Source organism: Catharus ustulatus, chromosome 31 (genome assembly GCF_009819885.2).
Source record: "Catharus ustulatus isolate bCatUst1 chromosome 31, bCatUst1.pri.v2, whole genome shotgun sequence".
In the NCBI taxonomy this organism is placed as follows: domain Eukaryota; kingdom Metazoa; phylum Chordata; class Aves; order Passeriformes; family Turdidae; genus Catharus; species Catharus ustulatus.
In genome coordinates this window covers 3466790-3487037 of record NC_046251.1, presented here as the reverse complement: position 1 = coordinate 3487037, position 20248 = coordinate 3466790, and the positions used below count along the sequence as shown (strand labels likewise).

The window sequence follows — 20248 nt, the reverse complement described above, 5'->3', positions numbered from 1 at the left end:
AAGGAAACCCAGAGCAGGAAATTCCCTCTGGGGGGCTTTGGGAACTGCCCCGTTCCTCTTCGAGGGGCAGAGAAGGGCAGAAGGATTTGGGGCCTTTCTGGATCGTTTTAAGCTCATTTTATTGGAGAAAACAAAACAGCCCCAACCCCCCCCACCCGGGAACCCCAAAACTCCCCTGGGACCTCCCAAAACCTCGGGGAAGGTTCTTTTTACACATTTTTACAGCCCACCCCAAACCCCAAAATCTCAGAAGATCCTGAGGCTCTGGGGTGGAAATCCAGGTTTTCCTGTGTAAAGGGCAGGGCTGCATCCCAAAAACTGGGTGGGGGAATTGTGGGGACACCTGTGAGCAGGAGAATGATAAAGGTGTCCTGGGGCAAACTGACATTCCAGAGGTGAGGAAAATGGTGCAGGGGGATCCCAGACCCCTGAGGATTTGATGCCTCCCCATCCCTGTTTTGGAGGGGCTCCAGTGAGGAGGGGGTGGGAGGAAGGCCAGCTCTTCCTCACCCCTTATTTCATGGAAAACACGGGGGGGGGGGAGGAGGTTGCTTTTCCTTTGAGAAAACTCTTGGAATTACCCCTGGCACCCCCTGTGCTGATTTTGGGGTGATTCCCGTGCGTTCAGGGTGGGTTTGATCAGGATTTAAGAAGCCGTAGCTGAGGGAATAGATGAGTTTTAGGCTTTATTTCCGTCTCGCCTGGATCAAGGTTGGGATTTTTGGGAATCTCCAGAGGTTCCCGTGGCGGCTGAGGAGGAGGAGGAGGGGGAGGAAGCTTTTACTCAGCTCCTTCTTCATCATCACCTTCATCCTCCCCATCCATGGAGAGCGCGGCGTATTTGCTGGCGTGGCTGAACTGCAGGGAAAATCAGGAAAAATTCCCAAAAATGGATTTGAGGGGGATAGAGATCCCCAGGAGCTCACAGATCCCAAAACCAGGGAGTCACAGCCCCCCCAAGAGGCCAGAGACATCCAAAATTTCTGGAGTAGTTGAGCTGGGAGGGCCACAGGAGTCATTATTGAAAAACAATTCCCCAAGACCCCAAAATACCAAGATTCAAAGGGGATGACCCCAAAAGGGACAATCACAGCCCCTCCAAAAGGGGTTCAGACTGCCCGTGGCTGAACTGTGGGGGTGGGCAGGGAGAGGGGGTCAGTGAAGCACAAAATTCCCAAAATACCCCAAAAATGAGATTTGAGGGTCAAAGCCCCCTCACCCCAAAGAGGGGTCACAGCCCCCATTGACTGAAGGCATGAGGGGTCAGTTATGGTGAAAATTCCCCAAAATGCCCCAAACCCGGGATTTGGGGGGTCCCTCTCCCCGTTCTGGGTCCCCCTGGATCCTTACAGAGGGGGGGTTCTCCTCCAGTTTCTTTGGCTCGTGCTCCTTCCGGGGGTCCCTCCTGGGGGCAGAGGTCAGAGGTCAAAGGTCAATGCCTGGGGAATTCCCAGTGGCTGGGGGGTCCTGGGGGGGTCCCCAGTTCCTCAGGGGGGCTCTGGGGGGGGGTCTCACCTCTCAGGGTCCCCCATTCCTGCAGGGCCACGGCTGCAGCTCCGGCCCTTGGAGCTGCTCTCCCGACCCCCCTCTGGCTTCAGGTCCTCTGCTGGGAAAGGGTGGGGGGGTCACAGCCCCCAAAACCCTCTGAGTCCCTCAAGCCCTCCTGAACCTCCCAGCGAGGCCCTGACATCCCCGGAACCTCCCAACCCCCTTTAAAACACCCCCTAAAATCTCTCAACCCCCCAGATCCCAATACCAACCTCTCCCCAAGCCCCCCCAAGCCCCCTGAGCTCCCCCAAAATCCCCCCCAAACACTCTCTGAGTCCCCCAAGTGCTCCCAAGACTCCTCCAGATTCCCAAAATCCGCTCTGAGCCCTCCCAATCCCCCCTCCCATTCTCACCTCTCCTCTGGGGGGTCCTGGGGGGGCCCCCATCATCTCCAGAGGGGGAGGGGCCAGGGGGGCCCCCACTGGAGAGAGAGAAAAGGGGAGAGGGGCATCAGAGGGGTCCCTGGAATGGCCCCATTCCTAGGAATGGTGGGATGGAGCACAGGAATGTTTGGATAGGGAATTGGGAATGTTGGGGTGGAGCACAGCAGTATCAAAAGGGTGCACAGGGAACTCCTAGGAATACTGGGATGGGGCACTGGAATATCCCTGGACCCTGGGAATGTCAGGATGGGGCATAGGAACATCCCTGAGCCCCAGGAAAGTTGGGATTGGGCACAAGGATGCTGGGATGGAGCCCAGGAACACACCTGAAAATGGTGGGAGGGGGCACTAGAAGGTTGGGATGGGCAGAAGAGTCTCCATGGGCTGCAGGAGTGTTGGGATGTGCCACAGAACACTGGGATGGAGCACGGGAGTATCAGGATGTGCGGCAGGAACATCCCTGGGCCACAGGAACGTTGGGATGTACCAGTGACTCCATGGAATGGGCCACAGGAACATTGGGATGGGGCACAGGAACTCTGGGATGTGCTGCAGGAATACTGGGATGGGGCACAAGAACATCTCTGGGATACAGGAATGTTGAGATGGGCCTTAGAAAGGTCAGGGTAGGCAGCAGAAATATTGGGATGCACTACAGGATCATCCCTGGGAATGTCAGGGTCCCCTTCTCCCACTCCTTGGCGTCCTCCAGTAGGGAAAAGCAGGGACCTGGCTGGGAAAGCCCCTGCCAGGCTGCTGGGGACACCTACCTGCTCAGGCAGGGCTGCTCCGAGTCGGAGCTCTGGGAGTTGCCCGGGGGGTTCTGGCTGCTCCGCTTCATCCAGGCGTTCTCCTTGGGAGGCGGTGCCGGCATCACCTTGGGCTTCTCCTCGCGGGACTTGGGGGGCGGCGAGGGCGGCTCCTCCTCTTTTCCTAGGGGCTCATTTTCCAGGGATTTCTCGCTCTCCCTCCTCCGTGTGGCTGTGGGGACACAAACCCGTGTGGGAGCTGCCGGACACCCTGGGCTGGGACGCTCTGGCCACCCCGGAGCCCAACTCACTCCGGCCGGTGGGGCCAGAGCCCGTGGACGTTCCCGGGGGCCCCGCGGGGCCGCTCTGGGAGGATTCGCTGCCTGTCCGGGATCGCTCCTGGTTCTCCTCGCTCCGCCAGCTCGGATGCCTGGGATAGAGTGGAAATAGAATTAGGGCTGGGGTCCCATCCCACCTTTCCCATTGGATGAGCACCACTCCACCCGAACCACTCCCAGGGGATCATTCCCACCCATCCCACTTCTCCATGGGGACCATTCCCTGTCCCCCCCACCTCTCTACAAGGATCAGCCCCAAATTTCCTGAGGGATTATTTCCATCCCATCCCACCTCTCTGTGGGGATCATTCCCTGCCCATCCCCACCTTTGCCATGGGATCATTCCCAGTCCATACCCCCTTTCCCAAGAGACCCTTCCCTACCCCTCTCACCTTCTGGCTGGGATCCCTCTTTGTCCATCCCACCAAGCAATCATTCTTTACCCACAAGACCATTCCCAGCCCTTCCCACCTTTCCCAAGGGATCAACCCCACCCCACTCCCTCCTTTCCCGAGGCACCATTCCCACCTTTCCCGAGGCCGTCTGTCGATCCTCTTGTCATCCTCCAGCTGCCGCTGGAGTTTTTCCTGCTCCTTCTGGAGCCGCTCCTCCACTTCCCGCTCCCGAGCCGCTGTATCCACAGGCTTGGCCCCCCCGAAGATGGAAGCAGCCCGGCTGGACTGGGCAGCAGGAGCTGCAGAAGTTTCCTCTTCCTTGGGAGTGCTCCGGGGCTTCAGGTTGAGCTTCGGCCTCTGGGTGGGACCTGGGAAGGAGCCAGGAGATCCCGGTGGGCACTCAGGCACTCATCTCTCCTGGAGCAGTGCTGGGACTGACAGGATAATCCCTGTCTCATCCCCCATTCCCAAGGGATCATCCCTTCCCCAGCCCACCTTTCCTGAGGGACCATTCCCTGTCCTTCCCACCCTTCCATGGGGAACATTCTTACCCCATTCTGCCTTTCTTAAGAGACCACACCCTTCCAAATCCATCCCACCTTTCCCAAGGGATCATTCCCACCACATCCCACAGGGCCACTCCCTATTGCTCCCACCTTTCCCAAGGGATCATTCCCATTCCATCCAACCTTTCCCAAAGGAACAGCCCCTGTCCCACCCCACCTCTGTCCTCGCGGCGGAAATCATCCCGGCCGTAATCATCCCGGGAATTCCACCGATCCATCCGGTCATCCCGCCGGTCATAACGATCGTCATAGCCACGGTAGTCGTCATCCCGGCGGTAGCCGCTTCCAAAGGCTCTCCGGCCGCTGCCTATTCGGGAATCGTAGCCTGGGAAGGAGATGGAGCAGTCTGAGAGTGACTGGGGATAACGCAGCCCAGAGTCACAGTGACAGAAGTTTGGGAATTTGGGGGATTCCCAGTTAGAGGCTGGCCATGGGGGAGGTCTCGCTCCCACTCTCTTTGCCCTTGAAAAGCCTTGGGAATTCCCACCTCGGTCGTAATCCCTGCTGCGGTCATCGTAGCGATCCCGGCTCCCAAAGCCACGATCCATGTCCCGCCGCGGCCCGTCCCGGTACCGGTCATCATAGCGATCACGATATCCTGGGAAGTGGGACGGGCTTTTACTGGGATAGGCACAGATTCCATGAGGAAAGAGGAAAATCCCAGTACTACTCCACGTGGGAGAGGAGGAGGCCCCATTTATCCCTACAAACTGGGAATGAGCTCAGGTGGGAATGAAGAGTTTTGGGAATGAATCAACTTGGTGCAGGAATGAGAGCTGAGAACAAATGAGCTCCAAATAGGGAATGAACAAGCTCAGGGTGGGAATGAATTCTGGGAATACATTAGCTCCAGGTGAGACTGAGTTCTGGGAATGAACAAGCTCAGGGTGGGAATAAGCTCAGGTGGCTCCAAATCTCAAGCAGAGCAGTGTCAGGTGCCCCTGGATCTTGGGACACAGGGGAAGGAGGGAGTGCCTGGAATGCTGGGCCCATTCCCTTCACTCACTGTCCCCGAATCCATCATCACTCCGGCGTGGGGGGAAGTCATCGAAGGTGTCGGGAGCAGCTGGACGCGCGCGCCAGTCGCTCTCGAAGCGCTCTGAGTCCCGGAAGCGATCCCGGTCTCTGCCGAAGCAGCGATCGTCCCGGTCTGCCAGGGACACACACACAGGGGCAGGGACAAGGAGAGGGAAAGGAAGGAAACACGGCAGGGTCAGGGCTGGGCCTTGGCCACTCTCCCTGAATCCCGACCCCGCTCCATCCGTGTCCTCAGCTGGACGCTCACCTTTATCCTGAGCTTGATCCGCCACATCCACTCGTATCCTTCTGTTTCCTAAAGACTGGGAGTAACAGTGGGAAATGAGTGCTGGGCTGGGAATTCCCTCCCCATACCCCATCCCACCCTCCCCTCTTCCAGCTGGAAGCCATTTGCCCTTTTCCCACCACTCCAGGCCCGTCTCCAAATCCTTCTCCAGGTCCTTGGAGCCCCTTTAGGCCCTGGGATGTGCTCTTGAAGCTGGGATTGGACTCACCTCTTCATTGAGGCTCAGGGCCTGGAACAGGGAATCGATATCCTCAAATTCCGCGTATCCGAAACCTTTCAACCTCTCGGGATTGGTCGGTTCCCGCGGGAGCCGCACGGCGCTGATCTGGAAGGGAGGGAAGGCAGGGAGCTCCTGTCAGGATCTTGGTATCCAAAGGGGAATGGGGAAGGGTGGCGAGATCTGGCATGGAGCAACTCATATCCAGGGATCAAGGGGGGTTCCTCATGCATGAGGAGGGAAGAGGGGGGTCCCACCCCAAACACAGCACAGCTTTCCAACATCCCTGGATTGAGGGACTGGGAAGAGAATTCCAGCTCTGGCAGCTGCACTGGGAACAATGGGAAGGGCTGGGTATGCTCTGCAGGCTCCACCTGGGCTCAGGGAAGCAGGAGCCATCTCAGAGCTCATCCCAGTGGAAAAACAGTCCACATGGACACAGGGTAGCCCACACCCTCCTTTCCCTGGATTTCGGCTCCCAAAGTGTGGGAGCTCCTTGCTTACTCCTGACTGGAGCCCTGGGAAGTGTCAGGAGCCACTGACACTAAATTCCTAAGTGACATCCCAGGGGGTCACAGGGTCCCCAGAGCATCCCTTGGGATTTTCCTGGGATGGGTTTCCTGACTGGAAACCTCTTGGAAAGCCAGGATCTAGCTTGGACCAAAGGAGAATCCACAACACATCCATGGAATTATATTTAAAGGATGATAAATGCCAAGGGAAAGAGAAAAGGAATGAGGAAGGCCAAGGTCAGGTGCAGAGCTGGAGAGAGAAGAACAGGATTGCTTCAAACGGAAATACCCTTGGTTTTCAGCAATTTGGGACTAATTTCCCTGTGGTTTTCAACACCTCTATGTGATCCATGACCTTCCTGTTGCTGTTTCCTTTCCACCTGGGAGCAAGCTAGCTGCCCTGCCCCACTCCCCCAGTCTCCCTCCCTCCACCTGATTCCACAGGGAAACCTCCCCACTGCAGCAGCAGGAATGGCTGATCCATGGCTGGGGAATCAAGGATCTCTAGGGATCAACCTCCAGACACCCAAATCCTGTGGCAATGGATACAGAGAGCTGCACCCTGGGGTCCCGCAGCATTCCCACCCTCTGGAACGTCACTCACATTGAGCCCTCGGAAGAAATCCTTGATGGACTCTTCCGTGACATCGTAGGGCAGGTTTCCCAGGAATGCCGTGTACGGGGGGGACTTGGGGAGGCGGCTTCTGTCGATGTTGGGCTCGCGGGCGGCGCGCGGGGCCGTGGGAAGGATGGAGCGGTCGATCGGAGGCGCCCGGTAAACGTCATCGTCATTGCTGTGCCACGTGGTGGAGACTGCGGAGAGATCCGGGATTTGGGCACGCATGCACCCGGCCAGAGCCAGCCCAAGCCATCCAGAACTGGCCAGCTCAGCTGGAGTCAGCAAATCATCCCAAAACCCACCCACATGGAGGGAGCTGAAAGCAGCCAGAGGCAACGGGAAGGAACTGGGGTCATCCAGAGCCAACCAGAGGGAACTGCCAGCAGCACTGGAAAATCCATGGAAAAGGTGCCCTGAAGCCATCCAGAGCAACCAAGGAGGGACAGGCAATCCCATGGGATGGTTTTCCAGGATTCATCCATGAAAAGGTGCCCTGAAGCCATCCAGAGCAACCAAGGAGGGACAGGCAATTCCATGGGATGGTTTTCCAGGATTTATTCATGGAAAAGTTGCCCTGAAGCCATCCAGAGCAACCAAGGAGGGACAGGCAATCCCATGGGATGGCTTTCCAGGATTCATTCCTGCTTGGATTCCAGCCTGGCTCACTGGGAAGCTCTGGTGAATCCAGTCCCTAGATCTCTCAATATCCCATTGCCGCTCCCCCACTTTGCTGAACACTGTCTCATCCCCAAGGAAAACTCACATGGCTCTCCTAGCTTCATTATTCCTCCAAAAAGGAAAAGCCAGTGGATTTTTACAGTTGTGGGTGCCACTGGCAGCTAGGAATGCCAATCCCAAAGCTGGGAATGCCAATCTAGAAGGTGGGAATTATGTTCCAGGAGCTGGAAATGGTGACCCAGAGCCGGGAATCCCAGTCTGGGAGCTGGGAATAGCCCTCCATGATCCAGGAACGCCCCTCTGGGGCATGGGAATGTTGATCCTGAAGTAGGAATGCCAGTCTGGGAGCTGGGAATGCCAATCTCAGAGCTCAGAATGGTGCCCAGGGATTGAGAATACTGTTCCAGCTCTGGGAATGCTGCTCCCAGGACTGGGAATGCCAATCCCAGAGCTGTAAATGCCATTCTGGGGGCTACGAATGCTATCCTGGCTCCAGAAATGCCGCTCTGGGGGCTGGGAATGACATTCCAGGAGCCAGGAATGCCACACTCACCTTCCAGGTCGTCAGTCTCATCAGCCCAGCTCACAGGTTTGGGGATGTAGGTGGGGCCCCCCCCGCCCCCCCCATCCTCCGCCAGGAAATCCGTCAGCGTCAGCGTCTTCCCCTTCTTTGGCTTCTTCTTCGCTGCCGCTGCAGGAGTGAGTGGAGACAGGATCAGGGATGGGAGTGGGGATGGGGGGAATTAGACAGGGAAAGGCTGGGAATGAGAGAGGAAATGGGTGGGAATGAGAGGAAATGAGAGTGGGAATGGGCAGGAAAGAGAGGGAATAAGAGGGAATGAGAATAGGATCAGAGTGGGAATGGTGGGAATGGGAGCAGGGATGGGCAGGAATGAGAGAGGGAATGACAGTGGGAACAGAGTGGGAATGGGAGCAGGGATGGGCAGGAATGAGAGAGGGAATGACAGTGGGAACAGAGTGGGAATGGGAGTGGGGATGGGCAGGAATGAGAGAGGGAATGACAGTGGGAACAGAGTGGGAATGGGAGTAGTGATGGGTAGGAATGAGAGAGGGAATGACAGTGGGAACAGAGTGGGAATGGTGGGAATGGGAGCGGGGATGGGCAGGAATGGGAGCAGGAATGGGTCAGAAAAAGAGTGGGAATGGGAGGGAATGCGAGTGGGAACAGGTGGAATGAGAGTAGGGACAGGAACAGGGCAGAGGGGACTGGGGACACTGGGGTGGGATACAGGATACTGGAATGGGACTGGGGACACCAGAATGGGACATGGGGCACAGACATGGAACATGAGGCACCAGGATATGGCACACAGGACACCAAGATGGGACATGAGGGGTGGGATGGGACACTGCAATGGGACAGGATCCACCAGGACCTGACAATGGGAATGGACTCAAGGAACTGAGAGATGACAGGAGGTGCCAGGATTGGAAATGAGGCACTGGGACAGGGGACACTGGCAAGGGACAGGAGGTGATGGGACATCAGAATGGGACATGGGATGCCAAGAGGTGACAGCAGCCACCAGGATGGGACATGAGGCCTTGGGATGGACTACAGGGTGGCAGGATGGGACACAAGGTGGGACATGGGACTCTGGGATGGAACAGCAGCCAGTGGGATGGGACAGGAGCCACTGGGAAGGGACATGAGACAGGACAGGAGGAGCCAGGAGGAAACAGTACAGGAGGACATGGAGCACCAGGATGGGACACAAGCCACTGGGATGGGACACAAGGTGACAGATGAGGATGGGATGGGACATGAGCCACTGGGATGGGACACAAGGTGGGACAGGAGGAGTCAAGAGGAGACAGGAGGTGTCAGGATGGAACACAAGGAGCTGAGAGGGGACAGGAGCCACCAAGATGTGACACCAGTCACTGCCATGGGACATGAGGCACCGGGATATGGCACCAGGTGACAGGATGGGACATGGAGTACTGAGATGGGACAGAAGGCACTGGGAGGGGGCACAGGATGGGACATGAGGCATCTGGATGGGATATGGCACTGAGAGAGGACACAAGGTGCTGGGATGAGCCATGAGGACATCAGGGGGGGACAGGAACCACTGGGATGGGACAGAAGGAACCAGGATGGGACGTGGGGCACCAGGACAGGACATGAGGAACTGGGATGGGACAGGAGATGGCACAGGAGGAGCCAAGAGGGGACAGGAAGTGACAGGATGGGACACAAGATGGGACATGGGGCACTGAGACAGGACAGCAGCCACTGGGATGGGATATGAGGAGCTGGACATGAGGACCTGGGATAGGGACAGGAGACACCAGGGTGGGATGGGGCTCCACAGTGGGACATGTGACACCAGGACTGGACAGGAGCCACTGGGAGGGGACACAGGAGGGGACAGGAGCCACTGAGCCATCCCCTAGCCCCCTTTATTCCCTAGGCCCACCAGGAAAACTGTCCCTGTGAGGACACACCCAGGCGCACACTGTGACCCTCCTGGAAAACTGGGATATTTCCTGGAAGGCGGGTTTGGATTCACAACTCCCCCTGTCTTCCCTCCTTCCGGGAGGAGCTGCTGCCCTCATGTGGCTCTGCCTCTGGATCTGGGACCTTTCCCGGCAAAAACGCCGCATTTTCCAGGAAAAATCCCTCAGGGTGGAGCTGGGGGGGTCTTGGAGCCCCAGAGAAATGGTGCATTCCCCCCCTTCCCCCATGAGGTTTTGGGAAGGTCAGCTGTGCTCTCAAGGGAAAGAAAACTGATGCATTTTAAGAATATGGAAGACAAAGGCTTAGAAAAATATTCCCCTCTTTTTTTCAACGGGAGATAATGAATTTTTGGATGGCCACAGCTTCCCGTTAGATATCCGTGACCAGATAGTGGAATAATAATTAATTAATCAACTGAAAGGCTTTAACAAGGATAAAAAGGATGGAGGTGTGATGCTGAGATTGCTCACAGAATGGCCTGGAAATGTTTGATTCCATGGAAATCCAGCACGGAGAGAACCACCACTGGCATTTTCCCATGGGAACTGAGAGGGGGGGGTGGTGGTGGTGAGACCCCTGGGATGGCTCCATCTTCCCCCAATCCCTCCCCACCATGGATTTCAGGGGAGCACAGGGCTGTTCTAGGAATCCTACAGGAATCCCAGCCTGGGAGCCCCTCAGAGCAGTCCCAGGGTGACCCGACCTCCCCCAGGAAAGCAGCCTGGGACCCTCCTGGGAAAGGGGAAGCACCTGAGGCCCAGGGAAAGCTGGGGCAGGGATGGATCCAGGTGGGAACCTGAACCTTGGGGTGGGGGGCACCTTCCAGCTCTGCCGTGATCACCCCGGTACCAGAACCGCCCCCCCGCCTCCAAAGAGAGCCGGGGATCCCGGCAAACGCTGCGGGATTGGGAGCGGAGGGGAAGGCAGGGTGGGACTGAGGGGATCTGGTGTGTCCCCCCACGCCGGGACTGACCCCTGGAGGGGCTGGGAGGGCTCAAACCCGCCCCGCCGTCCCCGTTACAAACCCCAAGGAGCCTCAAGGGCACCGCGGGCCCGCGAAGGGGGTCCCGGTGCGGCCCCTGCGGGCAGATGTGTGTGTGGGGGCGGCCGGTCCCTCCTTCCCCCCAAACTCCCGGTACCGGGGTCCCTCCGACCCCCTCCACTGGCGGCCACGTGGGCGCATCGCCCCCTCCCCCCCCAGCCGCGCGCACGCGCCGAGCCGCGCCCGGCGCGCGCACGTCAATCACCGGCTGGGCGCGCGCACGTCAATCACCGGCCGGGCGCGCGCGCCCCCGCCAATGGCAGCCAGAGGGGTGCTGGGGGGGCCCGGCGCGCGCACGTCAATCACGGGCCGCGCGCGCACCCCGCCAATGGGAAGCGGCGGGGGGGGGAGGGGAAAGGCGCGCGCCCGCCCTGAGGGGACGCGGCGGAGGAGGAAGGGGGGGGTCGGTTTTCCCGCCGCTTCCCCCAGTTTTCCCGCCACCGCCTCCCCCCCAGCCCCATCTCCGGGAGCGGCGGTGCCGGAAGCAGCCCCGGGGCCGCCATCGGTGCCACCATCAGTGCCCGCGGAGCCCCGCGCGGGCCGGCGGGGCCCGGGCCCGCGGCGCAGCGCTCACCTGGGGCCGCCATGTTGGGACGAGGCAGAGAAGGCAAAGGACCCGGATGGCGGCGTCACGTGACCACGAGCGTCGCGCCCTGTCAGGGGGCGGGGCAAAGCGCGGGGGCGTGGTCTGGGCTGGGGGCGGGGCCTGGGGCCGGATGGCCCTGCGGGGGTGGGGCTCTCGGGACTGCACCGGGAACCTCCCACCGGGACCCCGGCAACGGCACCCCCAGCAACCGGGACCCTCCGGCAACCGGGACCCCCGGCAACGGCACCCCCGGCAACCGGGATCCCTCGGCAACCGGGACCCCTCGGCAACCGCGACCCTCCGGCAACCGGGACCCCTGGCAACGAAACCCCCGGCAACCGGGACCCTCCGGCAACGGGACTCCCCGGCAACCGGGCCCCCTCGGCAACCGGGACCCTCCGGCAACGACACCCCCGGCAACCGGGACCCCTCGGGAACCGGGACCCCTCGGCAACGACACCCCCGGCAACGGGGACCCCTCGGCAACCGGGACCCCCGGCAACGACACCCCCGGCAACCGGGACCCCTCAGCAACGACACCCCCGGCAACCGGGACCCCTCGGCAACCGGGACCCCCGGCAACGGCACCCCCGGCAACCGGGACCCCTCGGCAACCGGGACCCTCCGGCAACCGGGACCCTCTGGCAACGACACCTCCGGCAACCGGGACCCCTCGGCAACCGGGACCCTCCGGCAACCGGGACCCTCCGGCAACGGGACCCTCCGGCAACCGGGACCCTCTGGCAACGACACCTCCGGCAACCGGGACCCCCGGCAACGACACCCCCGGCAACCGGGACCCCCAGGCAACCGGGAGCCCCAGGCAACCGGGATCCCTCGGCAACCGGGATGCCCCGGCAACCGGGAGCCCCAGGCAGTGACACCCCCGGCAACCGGGACCCCCGGGCTGCTCGGAACTCCCGGTCACCGACACCTCCGGGCAGTGACACCCCGGACACCGAGACGCCCCAACACCGTCACTCCCCAGACCCCAGGACACTGGGAGCCGTGGGCACTGACAGCCTCTGGCATTCCCGGTCACTGCGACCCCCGACACCAGGAGTCCCGGACACGGGTTCTCGCACACACGGACAGCCCTGGCAGCGCCCCGAGACCCCCGACTCCGGCACCCTGGGGCACATGACCCTCTGAGCCCCAACACCCCCGGTCTATTGACACCCCAGGGACCCCCGGGCACTGACGCCCCCCGGCAGCTGCACCGGGATCCCCGGGCACCGAGACTCCCGGGCACGAGGATCCCCGCGATCTTCGAGCACGGGCACCACACCGGGATCCCGTGTCCCGCGACCCCCGTGTACCCCCGGGAGCGGCTCACGAAGGGACGGAGCTCAGGGCTGACCCCGGGGCCGGCGGGGACAGGGACGTTTTGGGATCCTCCCGGCCGGTTCTGGGAGATCGATGCCCCCTCGACACGGGTGGGGGACAAAAGGGGTGTCCCAGGGGGCATGGGTGACCGGGGATCGGTGTCGGGATGGTGACAAGGAGGGGGTACAGGAATCTGTCCGTCCCCTGACAGCCCCCCACACCCCGTGCCTCAGTTTCCCCCCAGTCTCAGCCCCGTGCCCCCACCCCCGTTTTCTCCCCAGAAGGACACACAGCACATCCCGTCTCCCATTCATGGGAATCACCACTTTATTTGGATCTGGAGGGGCTCGGGGCCCCCCCGCCCCCGGTTTTCGGGTCCTGTGACCCCCTCAGTACGTGCGGACCTTCACCTCCCTGGTCTCGGTGACCACGCGGTGGGTGGTCCCTGTCCCTGCCGTGGTGGCCGTGGTCTCCTTGTCCAGGGCATCCCTCAGGCTGCGGGGTGGGGGGGGGGGGTTAGGAGTGGGGGCACCCAGGGGTCCCTCCTCCACATGCCGGTAGTGTCCCCCCCTCAGTATCACCCAACAGGTCTGGGGGGATGGGCTGGGGTGTCCCAAAACCCCGGAGATTTGTTCCCTCTAGGTGTCACCACTGTCCCCTGGCTGTTCCCAAAATCATGTAACTGGTGAGACTCGGACACTTGGACATGTCACTGCTGTCCCCTGGCTGTCCCCAAAATCTTGTAACTGGTGGGATCTGGACACCTCATCACAGGAGGCTCATCTGCTCTGGGTGACAACGCTGTCCCCTCCCCCTGCTAGGGACAGCACCTGGATAATTCCTGGGATTACCCCTTCCCATCCCCTTCCGAACCCACATCCCCCCACCCTCTATCTCCATTTCCCCCTCACCTCAATTTCCACCCCACCTGAACCCCCACACCTGGATTTCCCCTTCACATGAACTCCCTCCCCCGAATTTCCCCCCCTCGAACCCCCGTACCTGAACTCGCCCCTCAAACTTCCTCACCTGAGCTCTCTCCGCTCGCCTTCCCCAAACCTGAACTTCCCCTCTCAGCTGAGCCCCTGTACTTGAATGCCTCCCCACATTCTCCCCTGTACCTGAACCCCCCGATCTGAACTTCCACCCCCTGTACCTGGCTTTTTTCCCCTCCTCACCTGAACCACCCATATCTGAACTGCACCCCCAAATTCCCCTGAATTTCTAAACTTCTAACACCCCATACCTGAACTTCTTCCCTCTCCACCAAACTCTCCCCAGTACCCTCTCAACCCTGAAGTCTCCCCTCACCTCAACTCCCCTCCAGACTTCCTCACTCACCTGAACTCACCCCCCTGTACCTGAACTTCCCCCTCTCACTGGGACTTCCACCCTAGCGGTACCTGAATTTCTTTCTCCCCACCCGAACCCTCCCGTACCTGATCCCCTGATGCCCTCCCCACTCACTTGAAGCCGCCGTCGCCGCCCTCCAGCAGCTGCCGATATGTCGCGATCTCGGCCTCGAGCCGGTCCTTGAGGCCGAGCAGCTCGCGGTGCTGCTCGTTCTGCCGCTGGAGCTCCGCCCGCACGTCCCGCAGCTCCGTCTCGGCCGCGCTCACCTGGAGCTGCACCTGCGCCAGCTGAGCCCCGGCCCGCGCCTCGGCCTCGGCCAGCGCCGCTTCCAGACCCGCGTTCTGGGGGGATCAGGGGGTACAGGGAGTCAGCAACCCCAGCATTTGGGTGGAAGGGGCTCATCCTCATCCCACGCTTCAGCCTCAGCCAGCGCTGCCTCCACACCCTCGTTCTGGAGGGACTGGGGGGGTTAAGGGGGTTTGGGGCGGGTGCACCTCGGTCTGAGCCTCAGCCTCGACCATGGCAGCCTCTAAATCCGTGTTCTGGGGTGTTCGGGAGGAAAGTTGGGGGGTTTGGGGGAGTCAGCACGCCTAAAATGGGGGATTTGGAGGATTTGCACCATGGAAATGGTGGGGAGTCAGCTCAGGCTCAGCCAGTACTGCCTCCAGGACCCGTGTTCTGGGGGTCTTGGGGGACCCTTCCAACCCTGAAAACTGGGGGTTCACCCCGAGTTTTGGTCAATGCAGCCCCTAAACCCACGTTCTGGGGGGATCAGGGGAGGATTAGGAAGTCTTATGGGGGCTCACCCTGGCCCGAGCCTCAGCCTCAGGCAGTGCCACCTCCAGCCCCAGGTTCTGGGGGATTCAGAGGGTTTGGGGATACAGGGTCAGGACCTCAAAAATGGCCTTGAGGGCTGGATTTATTGGGGGTTGGAAGGGTCTTGGGGCTCTGGAGCCATGGATTAAGGGGAGTTAGGTTTTTTGGGGGGAGTTGGAGGTGTGAGGCTGTGGATTGAGGGACTGGGGAGGGGTGAGGCTTTTTGGGGTACCTGGTTGCGCAGGGCCTCAAGGTCAATCTCGAGGGTCTGCAGCGAGCGGCGCAGAGCCCCCACGGTGCCTCGCGCTGTGTCCAGGTCCTTTGTGCTCTGCGTCACCTCCAGGGTGGTCTCTGTGATCTGGGAGGGACAGGAGGGGTCTGGGGAGGCCTGGGGACACCCTTGGGGTCTGGGGGGCAGTGGCCTCCATCCCACCCACCACAGACACCCCAAGGAGGGGCTGTGAGGGGTGAGACCACCCCAAGAAGAGCCAGACTCAGGCTTGGGGGTCCCACATCATGGTGGGTGCCCTAGGAGGGGCTCCAAACTTGGTCTCCCTAGGACAGAGGCCACCCCAAAAGTATCCTCAAGGTTGGCCCAGGATCCTCCTGGAGCAGTTCACCCCAGCAGTCCCCCTGGGGTCTCCACCCAGGACCCCCCTGGGTCTGCCACCCCTCCCCCTGCCCTTTGTGGGGCTCCTTTGGGAACCTCCCATGCCTGCCTGGGGACACCCCCCCAAAAGGGGTTTTCCGTTGTTTGGGACCTCCAGCTGACCCCCCATTGGGGAGACCCCTATGGACAATCATTGGGGACCCTTGGGTGTGGATTGGTGGGGTTTGGGGGGGTTTGGGGTCCCCAGCTCCCACCCCCTCTGCTTCTCCAGGTCCTCCAGGGATTTTAAGACCAGGGCATTGTCCTGCATCTGCAGCTCCCCCAGGACCATTTCAGGGCTGATTTTTGGCTGGGATTTGGTTTTCTTTAGGGTTCCCCACCTGCTGCCCCCACTGCTTCTCCAGGTCCTCCAGGTTTTTCTGAGCCAGGGCGTCATACTGAGCCCGCAGCTCTGCCAGGACCTTCCCCAAATCCTGTGACCGTGGTGCATCCACCTCCACCGTCAGCGCCGACTGCGAGGCCTGTGCCCGCAGCTCCTGCACTTCCTGGGGGCAGAGTGGGTCAGTTTAGGGTCCCATGCGCCCCTCCCCGAGTCCCCCAAGTCCCCTGGACCCACCTGGTCGTGGTCCTTGCGCAGCAGGATCAGCTCCTCGCGCAGGGCCTCAATGTCCCCCTCGAGCTGCAGCCGCGTCATGTTGGTGTCATCCAGGACCTTGCGCAGCCCCGCAATGTCGCTGTCCACCGACAGCCGGATGGCCAGCTCGGCCTCGAACCTGGCAACGCCACAGAGCAGGGCCAGAGCCACAATGGGACACGGAGCTGAGCCAGCCTTGCACCCGTTCATAGCTCTGTCCTTGGCCCTGTTTCTGTCCCCGACGTGTCCTTGTTCCCCACCCCCATCATCATCCCCATTTCCATCCCCAGCCCAACACAGCCTTTTCCCTGTCCTTGTTCAATCCCTGTCATCCTCAGCCCTGTTTCCATCCCCAACACATCCTTCTCCCCATCCCTGTCCCATCATCCTCATTTTCATCCCCATTTCCATCCCCATCACATCCCTGTCCCATCCCCATCATTCTCATCCTCAGTCTCATATCCAGCCTCATTCTCATCCTCATCCTCGTTTCCATCTCCATTTCCCTTCCCATCCTCATCCTCATTCTCCTCCCCATCTCCATTTTCAATCCCATCCCATCTCCTTGTCCCACCCTTGCCCTCATTTCCATCTCTAGCCCCACCTGACCTCATCCCATCGCTATCTCCATCCATGTTCTCAGCCTTGTCTCATTCCCTCTGCCGCCTCCACTCATCCCATCTTTGTCCCTGTCCCCATCCTCATTCCCATTCTTCTCCTTGTCCTCATCCTCCTTTTCATCCCCCATTCCCCTCCCTATTCCTGTCTCATCCTCTTCCTCATCTTCATCTCCAGTTGTTGTCCCATTCCTGTCTCCATCCATGTTCCCATTCCTGTCCCATCTCAATTCTCACCTACAACTGTCCCCATCCCTGTCCTTTTCCCTGTCCCCATCCAGTTTCCCATTCTCACTCCTGTTTCCATCTTTGACCTTGTCTTCATCCTGATTTCCATCCTCAGCCCATCCTTGGCCCTGTCCACATCCAGTCTCCATTCCCACTCCTATTCCATCCTTGTCCTTGTGCACATCCCATCTCCAGCCCCATCCTCATCTCTGTCTCCACCCCATTCTATCCCCCTTCCATCCCATTCAGTCTCCATCCCATCCTCATCCTCACCCCCATCGCCATCTGTTCTCCCCCTACTCCCACCCCCCCCATCCCCATCCCCATCCCCATCCCCATCCCATCCCATCCCATCCCACCCCATCCCTATCCATTTCCACCCTATTTCCATTCCCACTCCTGTTTCCATGCCCCATCTCCCTCACCATCCTTATTCCCATTTCCATCCCCACTCCTGTTCCCACTCCCATTTCCATCCTTGTCCCTGCCCTCATCCCCATCTCATCTCTATGCCCATCCTCGTCCCCATTCACACCCCATCCTCATCCCCACTCCATCCCCATTCCTACCCAATCCCACTCCTATTCCCATCTCCATTCCCACCTTGTTTCCAACTCCATTTCCACCCCATCCCCATCCCCATTCCCATTCAATGCCCATCTCCACCCTCTCTTCCATCATATTCCCACCCCCATTTCCATCGCCATTCCCACTCCATCCTCATTCCCATGTCTTCCCTGCCATGTTCCCACCTCCCTTATTCCCAGTATTCCCAGTATTCCCAGTATTCCCAGTATTCCCAGTATTCCCAGTATCCTGCCCTCACTTGACCCGGAAGTCATCGGCCGCCAGCCGCGCATTGTCGATCTGCAGCACCGTCCGTGCGTTCTCCACCGAGCTCTCCAGGATCTGGGATGGGACATGAGGACACCCATGGACCCAGGGGACACATGGACATGGGGGGACATGGCGATACGTGCAGATATACAGACATGGAGCAACAGATGGACACGTGGACATGGACATGAGTGGGCACAGGGATATGGAGACACATGGACGGGGACACATGGACGGGGACATGGACATGAGTGGGCACAGGGATATGGGGACTCATGGACAGGGGACACATGGACATGAGTGGGCACAGGGATACGGGGACACATGGACAGGGGACATGGACATGAGTGGGCACAGGGATATGGGGACTCATGGACAGGGGACACACAGATATGGGGACATGGACATGAGTGGGCACAGGGATATGGGGACACACGGACATGGGGACATGGACATGAGTGGGCACAGGGATATGGGGACTCATGGACAGGGGACACACAGATATGGGGACATGGACATGAGTGGGCACAGGGATATGGGGACACACGGACATGGGGACATGGACATGAGTGGGCACAGGGATATGGGGACACATGGACATGGGGACATGGACATGAGTGAGCACAGGGATATGGGGACACAGACATGAGTGGGCACAGGGATATGGGGACACATGGAGGGGAGGACACACGGACATGAGGACGCACAGACGGGGGACATGGAGAGCCACATGGACAAGGGTGGACACACAGAGACATGGAGCCACATGGACACAGGTGAACACATGGATATGGGGTGGGACAGGTGAGTGGGACACAGGGACGCGCTCAGGGACGCAGGGACACGTGTCACTGTCACCGTGGCAGGATGACTTCTCCGGCCCCCCTTCCCCGCAGGGCCTCGCCCCGGAAAAGCACCGATAACCCAGGGTGGGGGCGGGGCGGGGGGGCCTAGGTGTCGGGAGGGGGGGAGGGGTGCCAGTCACCTTGAGGAGGCTCCAGGAGGGGCTTTGGGGGCCTGGGGGAGCCTCATTTACCCAAAAATCGGGGTAAAAATGAACGGGGGCGCCTTTGACACTGCCCCACGTCCCTTTGCCCCACGCAAGAACAGCCCCGAGGGAAGGAAACCCCCCTGCGCCCCCACCTACGGGGACTCACAGATCTCCCCCAGCCCCCCCCAGGGACTTACAGACCCCCAGAGATGCAAAGTTCAGTCCTTTCCCTCCCCCCTCGTTAATGTTTAACGCCAAGCCCCCCCGCGCCCCCACCTTGTCCCGTAGCTCCTCGATCAGCTCCCACTGGCGGCTCCAGTCCTGGGTGCTGAGCCCCTTTTGGGCCATAAACTCCCGGATTTGGGTCTCCAGGCGCCGGTTCTCCCGCTCCAGGCGCCGCACCTGCTCCAGGTACGCGGCCAGGCGGTCGTTGAGGTCCTGCATCGCCTCCTTCTCGTTGGCCACGGCCCCGGAGCCCCCCAGGAAGACGCTGCCCCCCAGGCCGGCCCCATAACCGGCCCCATAGCCGGCCCCAAAGGCGCCCCCGGCGCTGCTCAGGGTGCGGGTGACGGAGATGCGGGACCCCGCGCCCCCCGCCCCCGCGTACACGCTGGCGGCGCTGCCCAGGGGGGCGAAGCGGCGGCCGGGGGCGATCCCGGGGGTCCCGAGGGTCCCGATCCCGCCGGAGCGGACGGAGCTGGAATAGACGGTGCGGCGGGACAAGCTCATGGAGACGGTGACACGACGGGCAGAGCCCCGGAGTCGCACGGACGGACGCACGGACGGAATTCCGGGCGGGAATTGTGGCCGGGATTTATAGCCGGGAGCGGCCCCACGGCACCTCCCAGGGCAGCGCTCCAGGGAAGGTGCGGCTGGAGCCGGCCCAGGGCTTTGTTCGTGCGGGATCCAGCCCCACAAAGGGGAGTGACGCGACAAGGAAGGGAATGGACCCCAAAACTTGGGGAGTGGGGTGTGAGGGAAAAGAATCAGCCCCAAAACTCGTGGGATGCGGGCCAGAGCTTTGGGATCTGACCCAGAACTGGGGAGGACCAGGGCAGGGGGAAGAGAATCAACCCCAAGACTCAAGGGGTGTGGGGTGGGTGGAAAGGGATACGACCCAGAACTGTGGGGTGGGGGGCAGAGGGAAAGGAATCAGCCCCAGAACTTTGGGGTGAGGATTGGAGGGATGGGGGTCAGCCCCAGAAGCAGAACTGTAGGATGTGAGGTGGGATTGGGATCAGTCCCGCACATTTTTGGCTCCCCATAGCCAGGCCCACATCACCCTACCAACCTTCACACTGCTGCACCCCTGCCTGACCTGAGACCCCCTCTTTCACCCTATTCCTGCCCTGTTTTGCTCCATTTTCCCCATTTTTTCCCTGCTCATGTTTCAT

The 20248-nt window shown here is 60.5% G+C and overlaps 2 protein-coding genes across 4 annotated transcripts; both read right to left on the bottom strand.

Moving 5' to 3' along the window:
- Positions 1-673: 673 nt before the first annotated feature.
- On the bottom strand, positions 674-11524 carry EIF4B (eukaryotic translation initiation factor 4B). 3 transcript variants are annotated; one of them, XM_033083135.2, is made up of 15 exons: positions 11431-11524; positions 7883-8020; positions 6637-6845; positions 5512-5628; positions 5265-5319; positions 4986-5129; positions 4467-4577; positions 4137-4304; positions 3547-3781; positions 2992-3110; positions 2702-2912; positions 1902-1969; positions 1516-1606; positions 1351-1405; positions 674-858 (listed from the first exon to the last, which is right to left on the bottom strand). In XM_033083135.2, the coding sequence occupies exons 1-15, from the start codon at positions 11441-11443 to the stop codon at positions 781-783; spliced, it is 1812 nt and encodes a 603-aa protein (XP_032939026.1). In that variant the 5' UTR covers positions 11444-11524; the 3' UTR covers positions 674-780. The 3 variants fall into 3 exon arrangements, with proteins under 3 accessions (XP_032939026.1, XP_032939027.1, XP_032939028.1); XM_033083136.2 differs by having other exon boundaries at positions 1516-1603; XM_033083137.1 differs by lacking the exon at positions 674-858 and adding an exon at positions 1073-1129.
- A 797-nt stretch (positions 11525-12321) lies between these two features.
- KRT18 (keratin 18) lies at positions 12322-19583 on the bottom strand. The gene is made up of 7 exons (XM_033083150.1): positions 19131-19583; positions 17853-17935; positions 16164-16320; positions 15928-16092; positions 15170-15295; positions 14236-14462; positions 12322-13263 (listed from the first exon to the last, which is right to left on the bottom strand). Exons 1-7 carry the CDS (start codon positions 19581-19583, stop codon positions 13158-13160), a joined length of 1317 nt encoding a protein of 438 aa, XP_032939041.1. The 3' UTR covers positions 12322-13157.
- Between the last annotated feature and the right edge of the window lie 665 nt (positions 19584-20248).